At 36.9% G+C, this 23,032-nt stretch overlaps 1 protein-coding gene across 5 annotated transcripts in view; it reads right to left on the bottom strand.

The window, feature by feature from the left end:
• COL24A1 (collagen type XXIV alpha 1 chain) overlaps positions 1 to 23,032 on the bottom strand; it is a 391,998-nt gene that overhangs the window by 224,020 nt on the left and 144,946 nt on the right. For 4 of the 5 annotated variants that reach the window (XM_027536666.1, XM_027536671.1, XM_027536669.1 and 1 more), the window contains exons 15-20: positions 21,971 to 22,015; positions 16,008 to 16,100; positions 15,887 to 15,931; positions 15,591 to 15,644; positions 15,281 to 15,334; positions 10,879 to 10,932 (exon numbers count right to left, since the gene is read on the bottom strand). In XM_027536666.1, the coding sequence (XP_027392467.1) occupies positions 10,879 to 10,932; positions 15,281 to 15,334; positions 15,591 to 15,644; positions 15,887 to 15,931; positions 16,008 to 16,100; positions 21,971 to 22,015 (345 nt within the window). The remainder of the gene's footprint in view (positions 1 to 10,878; positions 10,933 to 15,280; positions 15,335 to 15,590; positions 15,645 to 15,886; positions 15,932 to 16,007; positions 16,101 to 21,970; positions 22,016 to 23,032) is intronic. The other variant, XM_027536670.1, reaches the window with a different exon arrangement.

The following is a 23,032-nucleotide window of genomic DNA, read 5'->3' as shown; positions in this document are numbered from 1 at the left end:
CAGAACTGGGAGGAAGCATAAGGTCAGCGCTCAAAACTGATATTATTATGGTTAAAGAAAAAGAAAAGAGTCTGGCACAGTATTTTCCATATGTTTTTATAAAAGACAAAGAACTATTATGGAAAAAATTTAAACTATGCTTTTTTTTTAATTAAATGTATTTATTTTGATTGGAGGTTAATTACTTTACAATATTGTATTGGTTTTGCCATACATCAACATGAATCTGCCATTGGTATACACGTGTTCCCCATCCTGAACCCCCCTCCCACCTCCCTCCCCTTACCATCCCTCTGGGTCATCCCAGTGCACCAGCCCCAAGCATCCTGTATCCTGCATCGAACCTGGACTGGCGATTCATTTCTTATATTATATATGTTTCAGTGCCACTCTCCCAAATCATCCCACCCTCTCCCTCTCCCACAGAGTCCAAAAGGCTGTTCTATACATCTGTGTCTCTTTTGCAGTCTTGCATACAAGTACATGTTTTGAGACACCTCTAATATTTATAAGTCTACAAAAAGCTGAATGCACAGGTATATTTACTTCTTTGTTACAGAAATTTAATAATTCACCCGGAATAAGCAAAATGCTAAGAAGCAAGAAAAAAACTTAAGTAGTCTGAAGTGACATTTGTTCAGATGATCTTTAATGATGAACAGTTTTTTCAATGCCAATGTCAAATTCTACAACTCAAAATTCATTGCATAAGTTTCAGCTTTCTGTTTAGTGTTGACATGTAAATATCCTTGAGAGGGAATTATATTGCCCTTAGCTGTTAATCAGTTAATGATGGGAGTGAGATATATTTCTCAGGTCTTTCTCTAAAAATAGGCTTTGACAAGAAGGGTAAATTATGGAAGGAAAAAGATACATTGGTTGTTTGAAATAGATAAGAACTCATGCCCAAGAGGGAAACAATATACACAGGAGAGACCAGAGGCCTCAGGAAAGAAATTCTTTGGCTATTTCATAATTTTCTCTGAGAACTACACTGATCCTAGACTATTAAAGAATGACCTGATTTTCTATTTTTATCAAAGCTAAGTAATCTTGATGTTTGGGAAAAAGAGACAGTGGGGGCTTTACACATTTTGAATTTAGTATTTAGTTCAGTTCAGCCGCTCAGTTGTGTCCCCATGAACTGCAGCATGTTAGACTTCCCTGTCCATCAACTCCTGGAGCTTGCTCAAACTCATGTCAAAGCTCTTTTAAGTTAAGACTTAATCCAATTCACCATTTTTTTGTTTGTTTTAGTGATTAACATAAAATAGGTATCTCTAGGACTTCCCTGGTGGTACAGTGGATTAAGAATCCACCTTGCAATGCAGGGGACATGGGTTTGATCCTTGGTCCAGGAAGATTCCACATGCAATGGAGCAGCTAAGCCTGAGTGCCACAGCTACTGAGCCAGTGAGCTGCAACTATCAAAGCCCTTGTGCCCAGAGCCTGTGCTCCTCAACAAAAGAAGCCATCAATGTGAGAAGCCCACACACTACATACAGAGTAGCCCCCGCTCTCTGCAGCTAGAGAAAGCAAAGAAGATTCAGTGCAACCAAATAAATAACATAAAATAAAAATAGGTATCTCTAAAGGATCTGTTGAAAATTAGTAACTTAGATTTGGATTTTCTCTTAAAGAGGAGCCAAAAAGGCAAGGGTACTCCTATAGTTAGGTGGACCTTTGGTTCTAAGGATCAGCCAGTCACTAACATCTACATGGGCTTCACTGATGGCTCAGTGGTAAACAATCTACCTCCCAGTGCAGGAGATGTGGGTTCGCTCTTTGGGTCAGGAAGATCCCCTGGAGAAAAATATGGCAATGCACTCTAGTATTCTTGCCTGGGAAATACCATGGACAGAGGAGCTTGGACTGCTATAGTACATGCGGCCAAGAGTCAGATGTGATTTAGCAACTAAACAACAATACACATCCACATAAGTGCCAATAAAATTGTATGTGGAGAGACTGTCAGAGATTAGTACCATCATTCAAGATCTAAAATATGTAGGGTTTGTGCTCTCTATTAGAGCACTGTTTAATTTGTCAGACTGGCCCCTACAGAAATCAGTTTTATTCTGCAGAGTGACTGTAGACCACCACAGCCCCAGTTGCAGCTGCTGTGTCAGATGTATTGAATAATATTATCACCCAAGCAGATGATTGAGACCCCCTTCACATGGTGTGTAATCACTGATTTGGCAAATGCACCCTTTTCATTTATGGTTTTTAAGAGATTGAAAGGTAGTTTACATTCATGTGGGCCTCTTTCAGTCTAGAAGTATCAGCAGTTCATCTTTACAGAGACAGGTATTTTAGTTAAGTGTGCCTCTCCTCCCTTTATAGGTTTAACTAGCACCACTATCTAGGGGATTACAGAATACCTGATCCACAGGCATGGATACCCACAGAGCACAGCATCTCTACATTGAAGGAGATATAAAAGTGACCCCCATGATACGATCCATTTGTCTTAATCCACCTTGTACCATTTAGAGGTAGCCAGTCTCATGGAACATTGGAACTGCCTTCTAAAGTTATAACTGAAGAACCAGCTCAGAGGATGTTTTGTCTCTAATAGGAAGGATACACAAGTTTGGGAACCAAGAAGTAGAAGTGAGTGTGGTCCTATCTGCCATCACTTCTAGTAAAACAGGATAATTTCTGCTTTCTGTCCCCACAATCTTGGACTTCACAGGGATGGAGATCCTGATACCCAAAGAGGCTCTCCCTTGACAGGAGACATAGCAAAGCTCTTAATAAACTAAAAATTATGGCTGCTACCACAGCACTTTAGATTTTTTATGACAAGATATAAGAAAACAAAAAGAGAGGCCACCAACTTGGCATAGTTAATTGACTGAAAAACAGGAGGAAAAGGAGGAAAGACTGCTTCATACCAAAGAGGCAGGAAGGAATTTATGTGGAATACACGTGATGCAATGGAACTCCAAACAAAAGTTCATGCCCTAGGTTTTGGTTAACCACTAGACAAGTCACCAAGGCCTACTGAGAAGAAGGTGAGTGTGAAAGGGATTTGAAATGGATAGTGAAGGAGGGAGAAATAAGTACCAGTTGTGGCCCCAATTGAAACTGGATCGACAACAGCCATAGTACATCCCATTAAAACAAACAGACCTATTAGACCAAAAATAAGTGGTGATACAGCACATGAAAAGAGGCTCAACATAACAAAAACAAACAGCCCAATAAAAAAGGACAGAAGATCTAAATAGACATTTTTTCAAAGAAGACATACAGATGGCCAAAAAGCACAAGAAAAGATGTTCAATATAATTAATTATTAGAGAAATGCAAACCAAAAGTACAGCGAAGTATTACTTCACACTGATCAGAATGGTCATCATCAAAAAATCTACAAACAATAAATGTTGGAGAGGGTGTAGAGGAGAGAGAACTCTTCTACATTGTTGGTGGCAATATAAATTGGTACAACCACTATGAAAAACAGTATGGAAGCTCCTTACAAAACTAAAAATAAAGCTGCAATATGATCTAACAATCCTACTCATGGGTATATATTCAGAGAAAACCATAATTCAAAAAGGTAAATGCACTCCAAAGTTCACTGCAGTACTATTTACAACAGCTAAGACATGGAAGCAACTGAAACATCCATCAACAAATGAAAGATATATGTATATACAATGGAATATTACTCAGCCATAAAAAGAATGAAATAATGCCATTTGAAGCAAAATGAATATAGTTTCTTATGCTAAGTGAAGTTAGAAAAAGACAAACATATGATGTCATTTATATGTGGAGTATAAAAAAATGATACCAATGAACTTATTTTACAAAAAAGAAATAGACTTACAGACATAGAAAATAAATTTATGGCTACCAAAGGGGATAGTGGAGAGGAGCAGGGAGATAAATTAGTAATGAACATATACATACTTATGGCAGAAAATGAAGAGGAACTAAAAAGCCTCTTGATGAAAGTGAAAGAGGAGAGTGAAAAAGTTGGCTTAAAGCTCAACATTCAGAAAACTAAGATTATGGCATCTGGTCCCATCACTTCATGGCAAATAGATGGGGAAACAGTGTCAGACTTTATTTTTGGGGGCTCCAAAATCACTGCAGATGGTGATTGCAGCCATGAAATTAAAAGACGCTCACTCCTTGGAAGGAAAGTTATGACCAACCTAGATAGCATATTCAAAAGCAGAGACATTACTTTGCCAACAAAGGTCCGTCTAGTCAAGGCTATGGTTTTTCCAGTGGTCATGTATGGATGTCAGAGTTGGACTGTGTAGAAAGCTGAGCGCTGAAGAATTGATTCTTTTGAACTGTGGTGTTGGAGAAGACTCTTGAGAGTCCCTTGGACTGCAAGGAGATCCAACCAGTCCATTCTGAGGGAGATCAGATTTCTTTGGATTTCTTTGGAAGGAATGATGCTGAAGTTGAAACTCCAGTACTTTGGCCACCTCATGTGAAGAGTTGACTCACTGGAAAAGACTCTGATGTTGGGAGGGATTGGGGGCAGGAGGAGAAGGGGACGACAGAGGATGAGATGGCTGGATGGCATCACTGACTCGATGGACGTGAGTTTGAGTGAACTCCGGGAGTTGGTGATGGACAGGCCAATCATAGGCCTGGCATACTGTGATTCATGGGGTCGCAAAGAGTTGGACACGACTGAGCGACTGAACTGAACTGAACTGAACTACTATATATAAAATAGGTAAACAAGGACCTACTGTGTAGCACAGGGAATTCTACTCAATATTCTGTAATGACCTAGATGGGAAAAGAATCTAAAGAAGAGTGGATAAATGTATATGCAAAACCCATTCACTTTGTTTTACACTTAAAATTTACACAACATTGTAAATCAACTAAACTCCAATAACAATTTTTTTAAAAATTTAAAAGAACTACATGAGGTGATGGATGTATTAATTATCTTGATCATGGTAATAATTCCACAATGTATATCAAGTCATCACATTGTATACTTTTATAAATATAATTATATTTTCTGATTATCCCCAGTTATTTTTCAATGAAGTTATAAAATATCATAGAACTTCTTATCATTAAAACAACATGACAACTGTGTAGGAACAGACAACCATTCAAGTGGAACAGAAAACAAAGTTCAGACATAGACCCCCAAAACCATTAAAATTTAGTATATGATAAGGGTGACATCTTAAAATCACTGCTGCGAAGACAAATTGCTTAACAAATGGTTCTGGGACAACTGAGAAGCCATTTAGTAAAAGATAAACTTAAGCATATATATCGCAAAATTCACACACACACACACACACACACACACACACACAACCAAGTAATTTGCTCAAGGTACTCAGGCTACCTCCTCAATTCTCATTCAGAAGACATCAATCCCAAGCATCGTATTTTTCAACGATTAACTTAAGCCTTTTGCCATTCAATAATTAACAAAAGCTATCTCAGAAGTATATACCTAGGACCATCATTTTGGTCCCTTATTTAATAACTTTTCCTGGATTGTACTTTGACATTGTTATCAATCTATGCCCAAATATGGAAATCACACAATACCATGAATTGCTGCCCTTCTTTTGCACAAGCAATACATTTTTAACCAAGGGAGAAGAGAAGCCTAAAACTGACTGTTTCATTGTTTTGCCCCAGTACAAAGTTCAGACTCAAGTTTGCAATTAATTTCTAATAAATTGTACTGAAAGTTGTAGCTATGCTGTGTGTTTTTCAATCTCAGCTGAGTTTTTAATTCAAGTCAGAAACTATGTTACTAGCCCCCAGTCCCTTCCCCGACTACTCTTCACAAAACTGTTTGAGTACCTTCCTCTTGCACACACAAATTACCCCCACTCTTGGGATTTACTCTCCTACTTACAGAGAACACAGACTCCAATCCTATTGACCTCTTTCAACATCTTCCTTCTTTTGAAACAAACCCCTACACTTGTGCTCTGCATAACTTCTTTATTCTCAATCTTCCTTGCTTTTTAAAAATGCACTGAAGTCTTTGAATTTCCCTCTAGGGTTTGGGTGTTGCTTTAGGTACAATATTGGATTTTATAGTGATTTGTTACTCAATTCTAAATATTTTCTAATTTCCATTGTGAGTTTTTTTTATTCTCATGATGTTTTTAAGTTACTGAAGTTTATATACTGCTCTTAATATTGTCAATTTAAAACTTAATTATACTGTAAACAGAGAATGACATTCACCTTCTGGAGGTGAGTGTCTAGGAATAGTATTTTTGAATCTTGTTTCACAAGTCCTAAATAATTTCATCTATTACAATTGCTTCATTTAATACTTCTATGTGGAGTACTATATCAACATGTTTCTCTAGTTCATTTGAGTTTCAAGTCTACAATTTTCTATATATTTATGAGACTGCTGCTAAGTTGCTTCAGTCGTGTCTGACTCTGTGCGACCCCATAGACTGCAGCCCACCAGGCTCTGCCGTCCCTGGGATTCTCCAGGCAAGAACATTGGAGTGGGTTGCCATTTCCTTCTTCAATGCATGAAAGTGAAAAGTGAAAGTGAAGTCACTCAGTCGTGTCCGACTCTTAGCGACCCCATGGACTGCAGCCCACCAGGCTCCTCCGTCCATGGGGTTTTCCAAGCAAGAGTACTGGAGTGGGGTGCCATTGCCTTCTCCAATTTATGAGACTAATTTCCTGTATATCCCATAGGCACTTTAGCCCTAACAAAATTAAAACCAAAGCATTATCTCCACCCACCCTAAATATCTTCCTCCTTTTTTATTCTGTTTTGAGAATGAAGATCTGCATTCTCCCCAACTGTTCAAGCCAAAATTATTACATGCGTCTTTTATTCCTTTCTCATATGAGTTGAATGAATTGGACTGTGATTCAAATGCTGTGAATCATATTTCCTAATTATCTCTTGGAGCAGTCCTTTCCTCTCTATTTTTACAGGCCCTCATCATTAGCCCCTTGGCCTTGCATTATCCTCCCAAATAGCCACAGTCTTGCCACCTCTCCTTTTTCTCCTCATTGTCATCTCTCCCTGTCTCTTTCTTTTCTTTGTTCCATCTATCACTAATACATTGAAATACATTTCTGATAATTGTATTCCTTTGGTTAAAAATTTTTGATCAAAAACAGGATAAATTCTAAATATAGCACAATATATATGATTGTTTATCTGAGAAAATTCATCTACTATGCAATGAGAAACTTTTCAGGCTTGATATATGATTAAACATGCTGTTTTAAATTCTTAGACATACAATTCTATTAAGAGCCTAATGTCAAGAAAGATTTAAATAGAAGTGCTGCCTTATATTGGAGAAGGCAATGGCACCCCACTCCAGTACTCTTGCCTGGAAAATCCCATGGGCGGAGGAGCCTGGTAGGCTGCAGCCCATGGGGTCATGAGGAGTCGGACACGACTGAGTGACTTCATTTTCATTTTTCACTTTCATGCATTGGAGAAGGAAATGGCAACCCACTCCAATGTTCTTGCCTGGAGAATCCCAGGGACGGGGGAGCTTGGTGGGCTGCTGTCTATGGGGTTGCACAGAGTCGGACACAACTGAAGTGATTCACCAGCAGCAGCCCATGGCAATTAGTTATAGAAGCCCTAGCTTCTTCTTCATAAACTATTTAAAATAGGTAAGCAGTGGCCACAGGACTGGAAAAGGTCAGTTATCATTCCAATTCCCAAAAAGGACAATTCCAAAGAATGTTCAAACTACCAGATCATTGCGCTCTCTTCACAAGCTAGCAAGGTTATGCTCAAAATCCTTCAAGCTAGGCTTTAGCAGTACCTGAACCAATAACTTCCAGATAAACAAGCTGGGCTTCAAAGAGGCAGAGGAACCAAAGATCAAATTGTCAACATTCACTGGATTATGGAGAAAGCAAAGGAGTTCCAGAAAAATAACCTACTTCTGCTTTATCAACGAGGCTAACACTTTTGACAGTGTGGATCACAACAAACTGTGGAAAATTCATAAAGAGATGGGAATACCAGATGACCTCCTGAGAAATCTGTATGTGGATCAAGAAGCAATAGTCAGAAACAGTCAAGGAACAACTGACTAGTTCCAAACTGGAAAAGGAATATGACAAGGCAGTATACTGTCACCCTACTTATTTAACTTACATGCAGAATACATCATGCGAAATGTGGCTGGATGAAACACAAGTTGGAATCAAGATTGCCAGCCAGGAAAAATATCAACTTCAGATAAGCAGATGTACCACTCCAATGGCAGAAAGTGAAGAGGAACTAAAGAGTCTCTTGATGAGGGTGAAAGAGGAGAGTGAAAATGGAGAGGAGAGTAAAAGAGGAGAGTGGCCTAGAATTCAACATTCAAAAAACTAAGATCATGGCATTCAGTCCCATCACTTCATGGCAAATAGAAAGGGAAAGAGAGAAGCAGTGACAAGTTTTATTTTCTTGAGCTCCAAAATAACTGCAGATGGTGGTGTAGCCATGAAGTTAAAAGAAAGGAAAGCTATGACTAACCTTTCCTACTTGGAAGGAAAGCAGCTTTGACAAACCTGCTGCTGCTGCTGCTGCTGCTAAGTTGCTTCAGTCGTGTCCGACTCTGTGCGACCCCATAGACTGCAGCCCACCAGGGTCCTCCGTCCCTGGGATTCTCCAGGCAAGAACACTGGAGTGGGTTGCCATTTCCTTCTCCAATGCATGAAAGTGAAAAGTGAAAGTGAAGTCACTCAGTCGTGTCTGACTCTTCGCAACCCCATGGACTGCAGCCCACCAGGCTCCTCCTCCATGGGATTTTCCAGGCAAGAGTACTAGAATGGGGTGCCAATGCCTTCTGCGTTGACAAACCTAGATAGCATATTAAAAAGCACCTGACAAAGGTCCGTATAGTCAGAGCTATGGCTTTGCAGTAGTCATGTATGGATGTAAAAGTTGTTCCATAAATAAGGCTGAGCACCAAAGAATTGATGCCTTCTAGCTGTGGTGCTGGAAAAGACTCTTGAAAGTCCCCTGGACTGCAAGGAGATCAAACCAATCAATCCTAAAGGAAATCAACCCTGAGTATTCATTGGAAGGACTGATGCTAGAGGTGAAGCTCTAATACTTTGGCCGCCCGATGCGAAGAGCCGATTCATTAGAAAAGACCCTGATGCTGGGAAAGATTGAGGGCAGGAGGAGAAGTGGGCGGCAAAGGACAAGATGGTTAAATAGTATCATTGACTCAATGGACATGAATTTGAGCAAACTCTGGGAGATAGTGAAGGATGGAGGAGCCCGGCGTGCTGAAGTCTATAGGGTCACAAAGAATCAGGTATGACTTAGCAACTGAAGAACAACAAAAGGAGGAAGAATTGGTATTTGCTGGGACTCAGTACCTTCCAGGACTCAGACAGTTAGGCAATGTTCTGAATGGTGACTGAAAATCATAAAATTTCAAAAGCAACAGAGAAAAAATTTCTGGAAAATTAAGTGATGAGTGAAAACATGGCCCATGCGTACTTTAACCCGGCTTTATAAAGAAAAGTGTGGTTTTTAAACCACACTGATAGCAAGGAGATGACACACTCCTTCTAGGATACATACCATATGTAACTAAAATTACAATACAGTAATCCATGTTTGTAAAAATAACCTTTAAAGATAATAAAAGATCAGTTAGACTCTATATCCTCAGTATGATGAAGACAGGTAAATACGATTCATTCCAGGAATGTTTTCATGACAAATGATTAAAAGAATGCAGGCTCATAAAAAAATATAAACATATTAGTCAGTTAATTACTACTTTAATTGTCTGTTAATAATACATTTTATTACTATAAACAATTTCATTCCCCCAGCATTATGACATCAATACATTGCTCTATTTTACCTCCTATTACCTATTATCAAAACTAGATGCAATTATGTTGTTTTGATTTTTGAACCATTAACCTCTAATATGTTTTTAAATTAGACAGTCAATAAGAATAGACAATTGCTAAAAGAAATTAGCCAATTCTGAAAGACAGTTGTGGAGTAAGAAACAGACCTTAGAGTTTACCAAGAGAAGGAGAAAGCATCAAGATAGTACTATTCCTAGAAACTCCACCTACTGCTTTGACACTATGGGGACTTTATTGATCTAACTTTTTTTATTGTGAAGCCAAATCCACTTTCTCAGTGTCACTGCTGCATCTATGACTCTGAATTAGATGTGAATGTGTATTTATATGTTTTGTTGTTGTTTAGTTGCTCAGTCGTTCCAACTCTTTGTTCCCCCATGGACTACAGGGTTATATATTTATGTATGCCTATATTTTGGTTTATATTTTTGAACTAGGGTGAGCTTCAGAAACTAATCTCCATGTAGTATATATTTGACTCATCAAATGATTTTTTTAAAAACTTGAATGTTTCATTTCATATGTGTATGTCCTATGCAGTCTTGCAGAAAAGAAAAAGCCCCTCTACATCAAGGATTAAGCCAAAGTAAGAATTTCAAAGAATATACTATACAAGCAAATCTTATGCATGTACTACAGACTCACTCATGTTTATTCTAGAATATGAGATGCAAATGATATGCACACATTAAAAATTGGAAGCAGTCTACATTAAAAATTCAATGGCATTTATGTTCTGAAATTTGACTGCAAGCCCCACCTACGTGTTACTAGTAGTTGTTGTGCAGAACAAATAAAGCAACTGTGATCTAACCAGGACTATGTGGCTATACCTTTTCTATTTTCTGGAGATCACTGTTGCATACCTCCCGACATAACAGAAAACATTTAGTCCAAACTGTTTACAAAGATATAAACTTTAAAGAGAATCTTGCTTAAGCCTATTATATAAAAGGTTTAACTAATCAAGCTTAATTGCTATGACATTTATTTAAATTAATTACATTCCCACCAACATTTTACCTCTGGTCCTGGAGGGCCAGATGGCCCTTGGGGTCCTGGGTCACCTGTTTGGCCCTACAATGTGGAGGTTGGGGGAGAGAAATCAAAGTATAAATATTAATTTAATAAATATGATTGAAAAAGGAAACATACAGTATGCAAAAAATATATTATGTCACACAAAGTTGTAATGACTTTCTGGCAAACAGCAGTCAATATATTATTTCAAAGTTGTAATGACTATTCAGAAAGACTTAAAATCATCAACTCTAGATAGGAACTGCTTTCATAAACAACTAGAATTCTAGGATTGCCTCTGAAAAATTCTCTCTCCTTTGGTAACTAGAAGGGGCCTGATTTAGTAATTAAGAATTACCTGGATTTAAAAGCCTGTTGCTTAATCTCTCTCAGCCTATTTTCTCACCAATAAAACAGGAATAATAATGTTACTAACATTCTTACAGTCATTATGAGAAATAAATGAGACAAATGTAAAGTGTTAAGCACAGTGCTTAGAACATAGAAAGTACTCATTAAATGTTAATCAATTTTATAACTATTAATCCTTCCATTCATATCCTTTCTCATCTCCTGGATGTTACCTAGAATTCCTAGATTGCTTTGATCCTTTGATTAAACTTCTGAAGATTTGATTTCTATATCTCTGCAGCCATTTCTGACATTCAGATTAACAATGTGAAACAAGACTGCAGAAGAAGGGTAAAAGCCTGATCCTGGAGAGGGCTGGTGATCCTCAAGTTGAAACTACACAACACGGAAGGCCACTAGTCTGATATCCTTGTTTTCCTTAAAACAGCTGAATGCATTATTTTTGTCATATTAAATTTCTATGTGAGCTTCAAATCTGACACCAGGTCACAGAATACATAAAATTTCTTGAATTTATTATACATAAACTCTTCTGTATAACAGGGGTTTATCCAGTTTCCAAGAAGTGAAGCATAGTTTTCCATGTGTACTAAATTCATCCTCATACGGTGCTACAGTCCCTGGACTTAAGCAGTACACAGTACACCTACAATTAAACCTAGAGAAAAGTAGTAAAATATTATGCAGAAGTTCGCTTAAGTTCCCCTAAATAAACAAAATCATACCCGATAGTGAGTCTATCTAAGGAGTCAAATTTTTGAAATGAAAAGTATCTCAAACAGATAGACACAGCGTTTTCACTGAGACCCTCTAGTGGCAAAATCTAAACAAGACGCTACATTTACAAGCTTGAGGAAAAAATGGAATACAGCAGGCCTTTGTTACCAGAAAAGTCGATCCACAACCTGATCTTTATTTGTGGAATAATTTTATTTATCCTTCAGAAAAATTTTCATTTTGAAAAACTTCAACTGCAAGTTTCCTTGAATGTCAATTTACCTTTATAAAAACGTAAAGAACTGAATAATGATTAAGTAAACTTCTACAAACGGTAGCAACTTCCAGCTAAAAAATGAAGAGGACATAATTGACTTTGTTTTTTCTCTTTAAAAAAACAGTATTTCTTAACTTCAGATAGGTAATTTTCTCTAGTTTTTAAATACTTGCAGAGTAAAAGTTTCCATATTTCAGAATGTTAAAAATCTTCTAGATCAGAACATTCTTTTATCTTGAAAACATTCTTTCATGTTGCAACTTAGATCCATTTGCAAACTATCACTGACACGAATGTTGTAGATCACAGAAAACCAAAAGTAGGAGACATAAAAGAATAAAGACATTCATATGACTTTGGCCTTCGTTGCATGATAGGGAGCAAATGGTTTAGAAAGACACTAACTTGTACAATTTATTTTTAATATAGTTGCTGATTTTTGTAAGAAATTTTTCATTAAACAAGTGTCTCTTTCCATAACTAGGAAAGGTTTCTAAGTCAAACATCTACAATTTTTTAAATAACAGTAAGATACAAACAAGTGATAAAGTGAGAGTCTAAAGTCAAGGTGGTCTCATAAATAATAATTCCTAAGTCTCTTATCCTATCTTTAGTCCAAAGTACATATTTTTCAAGATTTGATAAAACAAACAAAAAATAGTCAGCTGTCTCTGACCAAAGTAATCCCTGCTGATATTAACATTTTTTATTAGAATAGTACGGAAATGTACAATATGAACAAGTAACAGTCTCACTCTCATCATTTCGTGCTCCCTGATTCACTGCCTAAAAATACCACATAAGAGTGTCTAGTGACTCCAGGAGGAAAAAAATTAAAGGTTTTAAGACAACATGTCAAAGGTGAAACAGGAAGTCTTTGCTTTAGCTTGGACTAGAGAAACACTGAGAAGCATTATTACTAAGAAAGGAAAATATTAAAAAGTCACAGAGCTGCAAGGAACCTGACATATGATATAGTCTGACACTCATTTTAAACATGAGAAACTAGATACCATGGTGGCTAAATATCCAGTGTCACAGCAGGTCAGTGTCAAGGCTGGAACCAAAATCTACATCTCTGTTATTTAGACCAGTTATTCAGCCTTCCCTAATTTCAATAAATATGTAATCATTATAAATTAAATCAAAGAGTAAAGAAGACATTAAAAAGGTTTACCTGATATAAGCATGATATGACTAGTTTTCTCTAGTAATTAATTATAAAGCATGAGACTAATACCACTTATTACTTAGTACTGGCCTTAGAAAATATGTCATACCATTTCATTATTATCAAAAGAAGTATTTTGCTAACACTGCAGATACTTAAAGCTCCTTTTAAGTGGTTTCAAATCATCCTTGAAAAATAGAAGCTTTTTGTTAGCTTGACCCATTCTCCTGCCCCTTATGAGATTCACATCCATGGCACAAGTCTGGGTACACTGTCAACTGAGTAGAAAGTAGTAAAGGCAAAGCTCACCATCAACGTATCATTAGATAAACAGATGCCAGCAATTGTTCTTTGGATTACATGATTCCTGGGAAATGTATATAAAATGCTGTCACTGTTAGAAATCATAAGGAATGGTGATGTAAAGCTACGTAACTTAATGTTGTTTGCTGCTGCTGCTAAGTCGCTTCAGTCATGTCCGACTCTGTGTGACCCCATAGACGGCAGCCCACCAGGGTCCCCCGTCCCTGGGATTCTCCAGGCAAGAACACTGGAGTGGGTTGCCATTTCCTTCTCCAATGCATGAAAGTGAAAAGTGAAAGTGAAGTTGCTCAGTCGTATCCAATTCTTAGCGACCCCATGGACTGCAGCCTACCAGGCTCCTCCATCCATGGGGTTTTCCAGGCAAGAGTACTGGAGTGGGGTGCCATTGCCTTCTCCGTTAATGCTGCTTACTTTGATGCAAAAATAAACAATCTAAAGATGAGAGGGTGGAGTTAGGGAAACATGGTGAAATTGCTCAGGAAAACAACACTCTTTTATAGTGTTAGATTAATAAATTATAATTTTATATCTAATTTTTGGATCTGGAGAATTCATTCCATGGACTCTATCGTCTATGGGGTCGCAAAGAGTCGGACACGACTGAGCGACTTTCACTTCATTTTGGATCTACAATCACAGTCAAAGAGTTGTATAAAACCCTAAAACAATCTTAAAACCCTGAAGCATAAAACACTATGGCACAGTGGCTAAGTGTGTGGACTCTGACATCCGTGGTCACCAGGTTTTCTTGGGTGACTACCAACTAACTCTGGGACCTTGGGCAAGTTATTTAACTCTCCGTGTCTCACTTTTCCTCATAAGTAAAATAGGAATAGTAATAGCACCAACTTCATATGACTGTTTTAAGGATTAAATTAGAAGTATAGGTCTTAGAATACAAAATGCCTGGCATTTTGTAAACAGTGAATTTTAGGTATAATCATTACTATGATTTTTAATACGTAGATATATACCATTAACTCAAGTTTTAACCACTCTATTTAAATGTTTTTAACTATTCAGTAACTTTAGTTTTATAGTTTACCTGGCTTCAAGTTAACTACAATACACAGTATCCTTTTATTTCAGTTAATTGATGCTCGAAGATTTAAAAAAGACAAGGAACTAGAATATTTGGGCCCATAAGAGAGTATGACATGCTATCTTTTCTTCAGAATGTTTCCTTAATGAAACAAATATTTGGATAAATTACAGTGTTATTTAAGGTTGCTTTATATTTTCTGGCTTAAAATCTACTTCTTAGTTTAAATTCTATCTATAATAGATTAACAAAAATCTTTAAGACTCATGGAAATTTGGCTTTTGACTGGGATGAAGGAGGTGAGGAGGGTGAGGTGCCATAATCTATGGATTGTAAGCTGAAAACTTCAAGGATTAGCTGTATGCTAAAACTGGAGAGAAAATGCCATACTGGTACACTTAAATCCTACTTCTTACATTCCACGAACACCAACAGGTATCAAGGGTCATGCCATAGTGTGCACTCCATGAATCAGAAAGAACAAGCAGAAGTTCAAACCTACTGAAGGTCCTGGCTTTCCTCTCATCCCTGGTGGTCCAGGAAAACCCACAGCACCCTAAAAGAACAGTAAAGAGAGAAGTTATTACACCACAGAAGGCAGATATGCCTCTACTTATGAACTATTAAAAGAAGTCATGGAATTATTAAAAAAAAATTGAGAAAATGTTTCAAACAAGACATGCAGAATCATATTGATACTATATCCTAAAAAAATACATCATTTGAAATAATGAGTACTCCTTTCTTTTTAAAGAATGCATGCATTTTCACTGTGTTTTTTTTTTTTTTAATCTATATAAAACTAATGGTACCTTGTCTCCAGTATACCCTGTTTCTCCTTGCTCTCCTGCAATGCCTTGTTCACCCTGGGGAGCACAATTTCATACAAAGACATTTAAGCAATGCAAATGTGGCAATAAGAAGGCAAATACAAGTTATACAAGAAAAATTTCTCTATTTTTCCTACTTTTGAGAAAACATATAATTGATATTACAGATTGGATCCCGTATTTTAATAAAAATATTTTATAAGTGGTGTTGACTCAAAAGAAAAGTAGATGTGATAAAAAAAAAATGATCTCTATGACAATGTAAATATTTAAATCACCTTATCACCTTTGATTCCAGGTAGGCCCTTATTGCCCGAAAGACCCTAAAAAAGAAAGTGATACTTTGTGACATTATAGAGAAATCAAAGTGAAATATCCATTATGTAAACAGAAGCATACCATTGGGCCAGGGATTCCAGAAGGTCCAATTGGTCCCACAGGGCCAACACTGCCCTGGAAAGCAATAAGAAAGAAAGGTATCCTTGAGCACCACTAGGATTAAAAAGAGAACATGGTAAACTTAATGAAATAATTCATCTTACTAAGTTCCCACACATGCTTGTTCTCTAACAATTACTTTTCCTCTTTACATTTATAAATCATACCATTCATTCAAATTTTAGTGAGGTCTATTCTGCTTCCTTAAGCCTACTCATACTGATCTTATCTACTAGGATCCTTCTCTTCCTTGAATTCTAATAGTTTCTATCCACAGGATTCATTTTGAAATATTTCTCCAAAGAGATATCTTGACTATAGGGGAAATATTTTAGTGCCATGTTCCCAGGAAGTGTTCAAAAAATACTTCATTTGATTTTCTTAGATTTTTCTTTCACCTATTTATTCAGCAAATATTTACAGGGCAGTTACTATTTCCAATGACTTCATGATCTACAATTTGCAGATAATAAAATTTACCGTAGGTTCAGGGAACTGAGTAGTAAATAAAAGGCTCTACTCTTCTGGGTTTCTCTCATTCATTCATCATTTAACATTTATTGAGCAGAATGTGTATCAAGTATTGTAGTAGTGTTGTATGGTAGTGTTGAGGAAACAAACATGAAAAAGACACAGTCACCAATATCAAGCTTTTCAATTTAACTTCTCCAATGCAAGATTACTCAAAAACATTACCTACCACTATAATCTCTTGCAAGCAAGAAACCCAGAAAAACTTCAACACGTCATCTTAAAATTCAAAGGACAATAGCAACTATAAAAGTTTCTGAAAGTAAAATTTGAAAAAATAGTGGCAATCTCTTGATTGTTTGGAGATCGCTTAATTTTTGTGTCAACGAAGCCTTCTTTCTTTTCTCTTGCTTCCTCTTTCTGTTGCTACCTCTTATCCTTCTTTCTCTTGCTACCTCTCTGTGCCTGGCTAACACATCATCCTTCATCTTCAAAGAGTTGCTTTCAACCTTCCTTTTATGCTTCCCAAATGTTTAGGAACTTTTAAAGGTGTATTTGTGACAATGCTGAAAATGTTGTTCAGTTTAGTTATAATCCATATTTCTTAGGACAGTATTCCAGACCCTTACTACTAGTTTTCCATCAGTACTTTCCATCCCATCTTCTTCCAGTTGTTTCTACTTGCCTTTTCCTTCTCCCTCTTCTAAATCCAACATTCTAGACACAATGAATTGTTTTCTAGTCTGAACATACTCTCCCTTCTCACATGTTTCAAGCCTTTGAAAACCACTAACGGAATATGCTTCTGCTACAGTACTAAATATACTGCACTGTTTTGTTTTTTTTTTTTTTGGTTGGTTTCCTTTTTTGTTTGTTTTCCCCCTGTCTTCCTAGTCTGTGCATTCTGTGAGTGTAGAAGCATGTTTTATTCTTTTTTTATATCTCAAGCCCAACATAATAATTGGCACATAATAGTTTTGAAATGAAGTGTGGAATGAATACTGGAAGAAGAAATCAACTTTAAATTTAAAACAGTGATTTCTAGAGTGCTGACATAACAGTGTATTTCTAAGAGTCCACATTTATATACTACAAATTTCAGAATGGAAAATATGACATCTTTACTTTGGGGTGAGTCCTATAGTCTGTGAAGCATAAGATAAATTATTCCCAACATGCTTAATCCTGAAAAATATGAGACTGTGAGAGGCAGAAATATTTTTCAACTTGAAAAATGGAAACACAGCATCAATACATCACTGACAAATTCCATTGATGGGAAATAATTATTCTTATAATTACAGTGGCTAGTTTATTCAAAGTTCATAGCTTTAAAACTTCTGATAGTCATTCAAAATACAATAAATGTCTCTGGAAATTACACAGCACTAATTCATGTAAGAAATGGAAAGGAATATCAAAAACAAACATTTCTTTATTGTCCTGTTGTTTTTCTGTAGACAATATCCTTAATTCTTATTGCAGGAAATATACTACTGTGCATAGTCTGGCATCTTCAGATGAATATGCCTTGTATGCACACTATTCTATTTTACTTTTTAGTATCTCTGAAAGAAAAATCACAAAATAGTAAATTTCAGGAGGTATCAAAAAACATATTTATTATAAAGGACTGAGTAAAATAAAGAATTTGAAAGTAAAATCATATGGGTGTAGAAACTTCCAAGAAACATCAAATATGTTGTGGTATGTCACAGGCTGTATGGAAAATCCTACTCCTAAAAAACTACATATTCTGAAATTGCTTCATGATAGATTAGTAACAGTTTTCAGTTCCATAAAGATAACCTGAAGGTCCTTCAACACTCCCTACCTATCACATTTCATTCCCATAAGAAGATTAAGCAGACAGAAGAAATAATTAATTTCATGCATCAGGGCTTAGCAGAGGGTGTCTGGGATATAGCAATAGAAGCAAAAAGCCTCCCACAGAATGACAAATACTAGAGAACTACTGAGTCAAAGTCAGTCAAAGAAATAGAGAGACCCAAGGGTAGGTTCTTAGCAGAGTAGCAGCCACTAGCCAATCATAGTTCTTGAGTGAACATATCGCCAAAAAGATTGTGAATGCCATTACCGGGCTTTTTGACCATACCCAGCCACACTACCAGGCAATAATCACTGTTACTAATTGAGAAGGCGAATGACAGTAACAATTAATAACATGGAAAAAATAATCTAGAGAAAGCAGTATCACCTCTTGTCAGGAGATATACCTGCCCTGCTGGAAGGGAATACATGAAAAGCAACAGTTCAGGGCAAACGGATAAACTGTTTACTATGGGACACCGAAGTTCACATAATCTTTCCTGAAAAAGTGAAAGTGAAAGTGAAGTCACTCAGTCGTGTCCAACTCTGCGAGCCCGTGGACTGTAGCCTACCAGGCCCCTCCATCCAAGGGATTCTCCAGGCAAGAGTACTAGAATGGGTTGGCATTTCCTTCTCCAGGGGATCTTCCCAACCGAGGGATCGAACCCAAGTCTCCCACATTGGAGGTAGATGCTTTAACCTCTAGGCCACCAGGGAAGCCCTCACCTCCTTCCATTCCTCTCCCATCACCCCATACTTCCCAGGCTGCAAGCCCACTCTTTCGCTTTTCATTTCCAAAACATTCCATTTCCCCCCATGTCTGTGCATCTGAACACAGCCTTCTTCTGCCCAAGAGGCCCTTTCCCAACTCATCCCACTCACACACAGTCAACAAACAGCTTAAAAGACATCTCCTTTGTGAAGCCACTCTGATTTTCTAGGATAAATTGCTCCATTTTCAGTGGCTTGACTTGAAGCCATATTAGATTATAATATTGCCAGGAAGCAGGAATCTTAATTTGTTTATATATACTTTTTAGGTCTGGCATCTAGTTCAGTATTCGTGAACTAGATAATAATAATGGTGCTCCCACTATTTTGATTAAAATTGTAATAATTGCACAATAAATGTACAAGAGAGGAAGTAATAACACCTGTTCTATCTACTTTAAAAATTAGATCCATGTGAAAGAAAGTACTTTGAAAAGTATAAAATACCATCTCTATTACTGTAGAAGAGTGAGGACTACGAAAATGACTGTTAGTTTCATAAGCCATTTTCATTTCTATAGAATCTCTTCCCACCTACCAAAGGGTGAAAGGAGGAAGAAAAAGGACAGAAAACCCAGGTATTTTTATTGAGCATTATTATGTGTCAGGCACTGTGCTAAATCCTGGAACTGAAAGATAAGTAACAGTTAACTATTGGGCAGAAAAGTAGAGCTTAAGTGTTTCAGGCAGACAAGTGCAAAGGCCATGTAGTAAGGAGGCTGCATCTGAAGAATGAACAGCTTGGCTTATGCACACAGTATATTCTCAAGATGCAGAGAGGAACCAAAAGCCTAGACATCTTAGGCCATCTTAAGAATATTGGTCTGGGTCTTAAACATAATAATGGAAACTTTGGAGCTAACCAACTTTAATGCTAATAGGTCAGATGAAGAAAAGTGTGTCTCTGGAGTCCAGCTCCCTTGCCTGCTTCCTGTCTCTCCCCACTGGTAGGGCCAGTGACTACCACTTATGGGTACAGCCCTAGTCTAAGTTCTGAGAAAAGAAATTGGTCATTTGGGCTCTATCATCACATAGGGCTTCTCATGACAACTAAAGAAATCTCTTAAGAGATTCAATACATATTTTAAGGTTGTAGAAGTTTTAAGGAAATGGTATAACACAAGGGGGAGAATTCTGAACTCTGGATCTACATCTGCTGCTGCTGCTGCTAAGTCGCTTCAGTCGTGTCCGACCCCATAGACAGCGGCCCACCAGGCTCCCCCGTCCCTGGGATTCTCCAGGCAAGAACACTGGAGTGGGTTGCCATTTCCTTCTCCAATGCATGAAAGGGAATAGTGAAAGTGAAGTCGCAACCCCATGGTCTGCAGCCTACCAGGCTCCTCCGTCCATGGGATTTTCCAGGCAAGAGTACTGGAGTGGGGTGCCATTGCCTTCTCCAGGATCTACATCACCTGCCTTCAAATCCGAGTTCAACACTTATAAGCTAAATGGTCTTAGGCTGTTCTGAGAATTAAATTACCTAATCTTTGTGTCTGGTGCATAGAAAATACTAAATGAAAGTGAGCTGTTATTGCTAATTTTATTATAATTACTAATAATCGTATACAAGAGAAAAGTCTAAAGGTCTTAGATTAACTGTAGTTTTTTAACTCTCAATTCTATGTTCCTGCCATCCCATATGGGGAAGTTAAAACCTGTTATGCTGATTTTTACCACAGTTTCAATAGGTAAACTTCTGAAAGATATTCCTTTGGCCAGGCCACCGCCTTCTGCCATGGGTTAAGTTAAGATGGGGGAAAAACTTTTAATTCGTAGTCCGAAGATCTGTGTTCAAGTTCAAGCTAAAAATACGGTAGCCATAATTTATGGCCTAAAACTCTGGAGTCTTAATTACCTACTCTACATACTAGAGCGAGCTCTAAATTGATTTTTAAAGGAAATTCTACCTCTGTCATGATCATGCCCTACTTTTATGTGAATAGAAATAGGCTTATCTTTAAGATTCTATTTTCATTAGGCTCCTTACATTTCATAAAAGTATGTCATTCTTGCTTTTATAGTTCAATGTTAAAGCATATGGCTCTAAATTTATATACCATATCTGTAACTTATATCCCTGTCATGAACCAGAAGTCTGGATAAGAGAAATTTATATTTATGCAGACATATCAGGAAGATACATATGACAGTTTGATTAGTCAAATGAATAATCAAAAATGTATCAGAAAGACACATATCTGTACTGGATTGTTTTAGCCTTCAAAGAACTGCTTTTATTAAACTGTACTTTGATGACATCAGAAACTTCAGTGAAATTTAAGAGTTGAATGTACTGTATAAAAATTAATTAAGTGAACAAATAATAGTTACTATTTTAAGTACAATAAATAAATGAGGTATGAAAATGTTCAATGGTACTGGCGAAGTCTGGCTCCTACCTTTTGTTTAGGATGATTTTCCCAATCATTTATTTAATTTTATTGCATAAAGCCTATAGCTACCATGTGCTTTTGTTTAGCCCTATCTGTCTCTCCAGACCAGATGGTATGAAAGACTACCTCAAAGAAAAGAAGTGGCTGTTCTAGGTCTCATACTTCTGGAGAAACTGAATTTTGATTAAGTATCCTTCAATGAAACAGATAAATACATTTACATATTAACCTGTGAAAATTTGTTATTTCAGCTTTGTTATTATATCATAAAGTATAATTCATTTTTAGATTCATATTACTGATTAAATTTGCCTATCTGGCAGGAAAACACATGTGAGCAAGCTTGATATTCAACAATGACACTAAAAATTTTCTTTATACTAAAGTTTGTAAAACACATTGAAAAAATATAAATACACACAAAAGAATTTTATAAGAAGGATGATATTTGATACTTACTCTAAGCCCAGGAAATCCCGGAGGACCAGTGCTACCTATAAGTCCCTATGTAACAGAAATGTGCAAAATTGGTTAAATTTAATTCCAAACTAAGTGAATTTTCTAAAGATGAAGACAAAAATTTCTAGGAAAAAAATATATCAAATTTTACCTTCTTCTAGCTAACTTCTGCAACTTTCCTACTCTTTTGCATCCTAAGAAGTACAATTCTTTGGTGGCAGCTAACATTCTATAAATGTAGCCCTGGTTCCATGCTTTGGGATGCCAGGACTACCACCTAGCCTGGGATAATAGATTTCTCTGTCTGTTCTGTGAGTAAGTCTCATAATAACCAGCATTAGGGACATAATATTAGCCTACTGTTGTTGCTTAGCCTATTGTTGTTGTTTAATCTCTTAAGTTGTGTCTGGCTCCTTCTGTGATCCCATGGACTGTAGTCCACCAGGCTCCTCTGTCCACGGAATTTCCCAGGCAAGAATACTGGACTGAGTTGCCACTTCTATTCCAGGGGATCTTCCCAACTCAGTGATCAAACCCAAGTCTCCTTCATTGCAGTTTAATTCTTTACCACTGAACTACCACAGAAGCCCTAATTAGCCTATATGTAGTGAGAAAAGACAGGATGGTCGACTTGTTGAGTGAGAAGAACATTTTCAGATAACTTAAAACACTGTCAGCTCTTTTGAAGTACTTTGTTTAAATTTTCTAAATTTTTCATTTATAAAACAAAAATAATATTTGTTTTTATTTTGTAAAGAACACAATGAAAACTGTTATATTAAAGGTTCTGAAAATTTTCATAAAGCACTATACAAATGTAAGAAATTACCAACTTGGTTAAATTATTTGTACGAGGTTTTAAACTATCATTTTTCCAGTTGATTCCTGATGAGCCTTTGTGACAGTCTTTTGACCTCATCATTACCGTCCTTGTGATAATTCCTAATCTATACCACGTCAGGGTTATATCATTTACATGGCACAAAGTATAAGAATAAACCTTCCCTTTTTTCCTGCATTTAAACTGTTTTGAAACAGAGATGTAGTACAAAATTTAAAGAA

This window comes from Bos indicus x Bos taurus, chromosome 3 (genome assembly GCF_003369695.1).
Source record: "Bos indicus x Bos taurus breed Angus x Brahman F1 hybrid chromosome 3, Bos_hybrid_MaternalHap_v2.0, whole genome shotgun sequence".
Classification (NCBI taxonomy): domain Eukaryota; kingdom Metazoa; phylum Chordata; class Mammalia; order Artiodactyla; family Bovidae; genus Bos; species Bos indicus x Bos taurus.
Note: the sequence above shows the minus strand (reverse complement) of the source record. Positions and strands in the feature narration are given on the sequence as shown.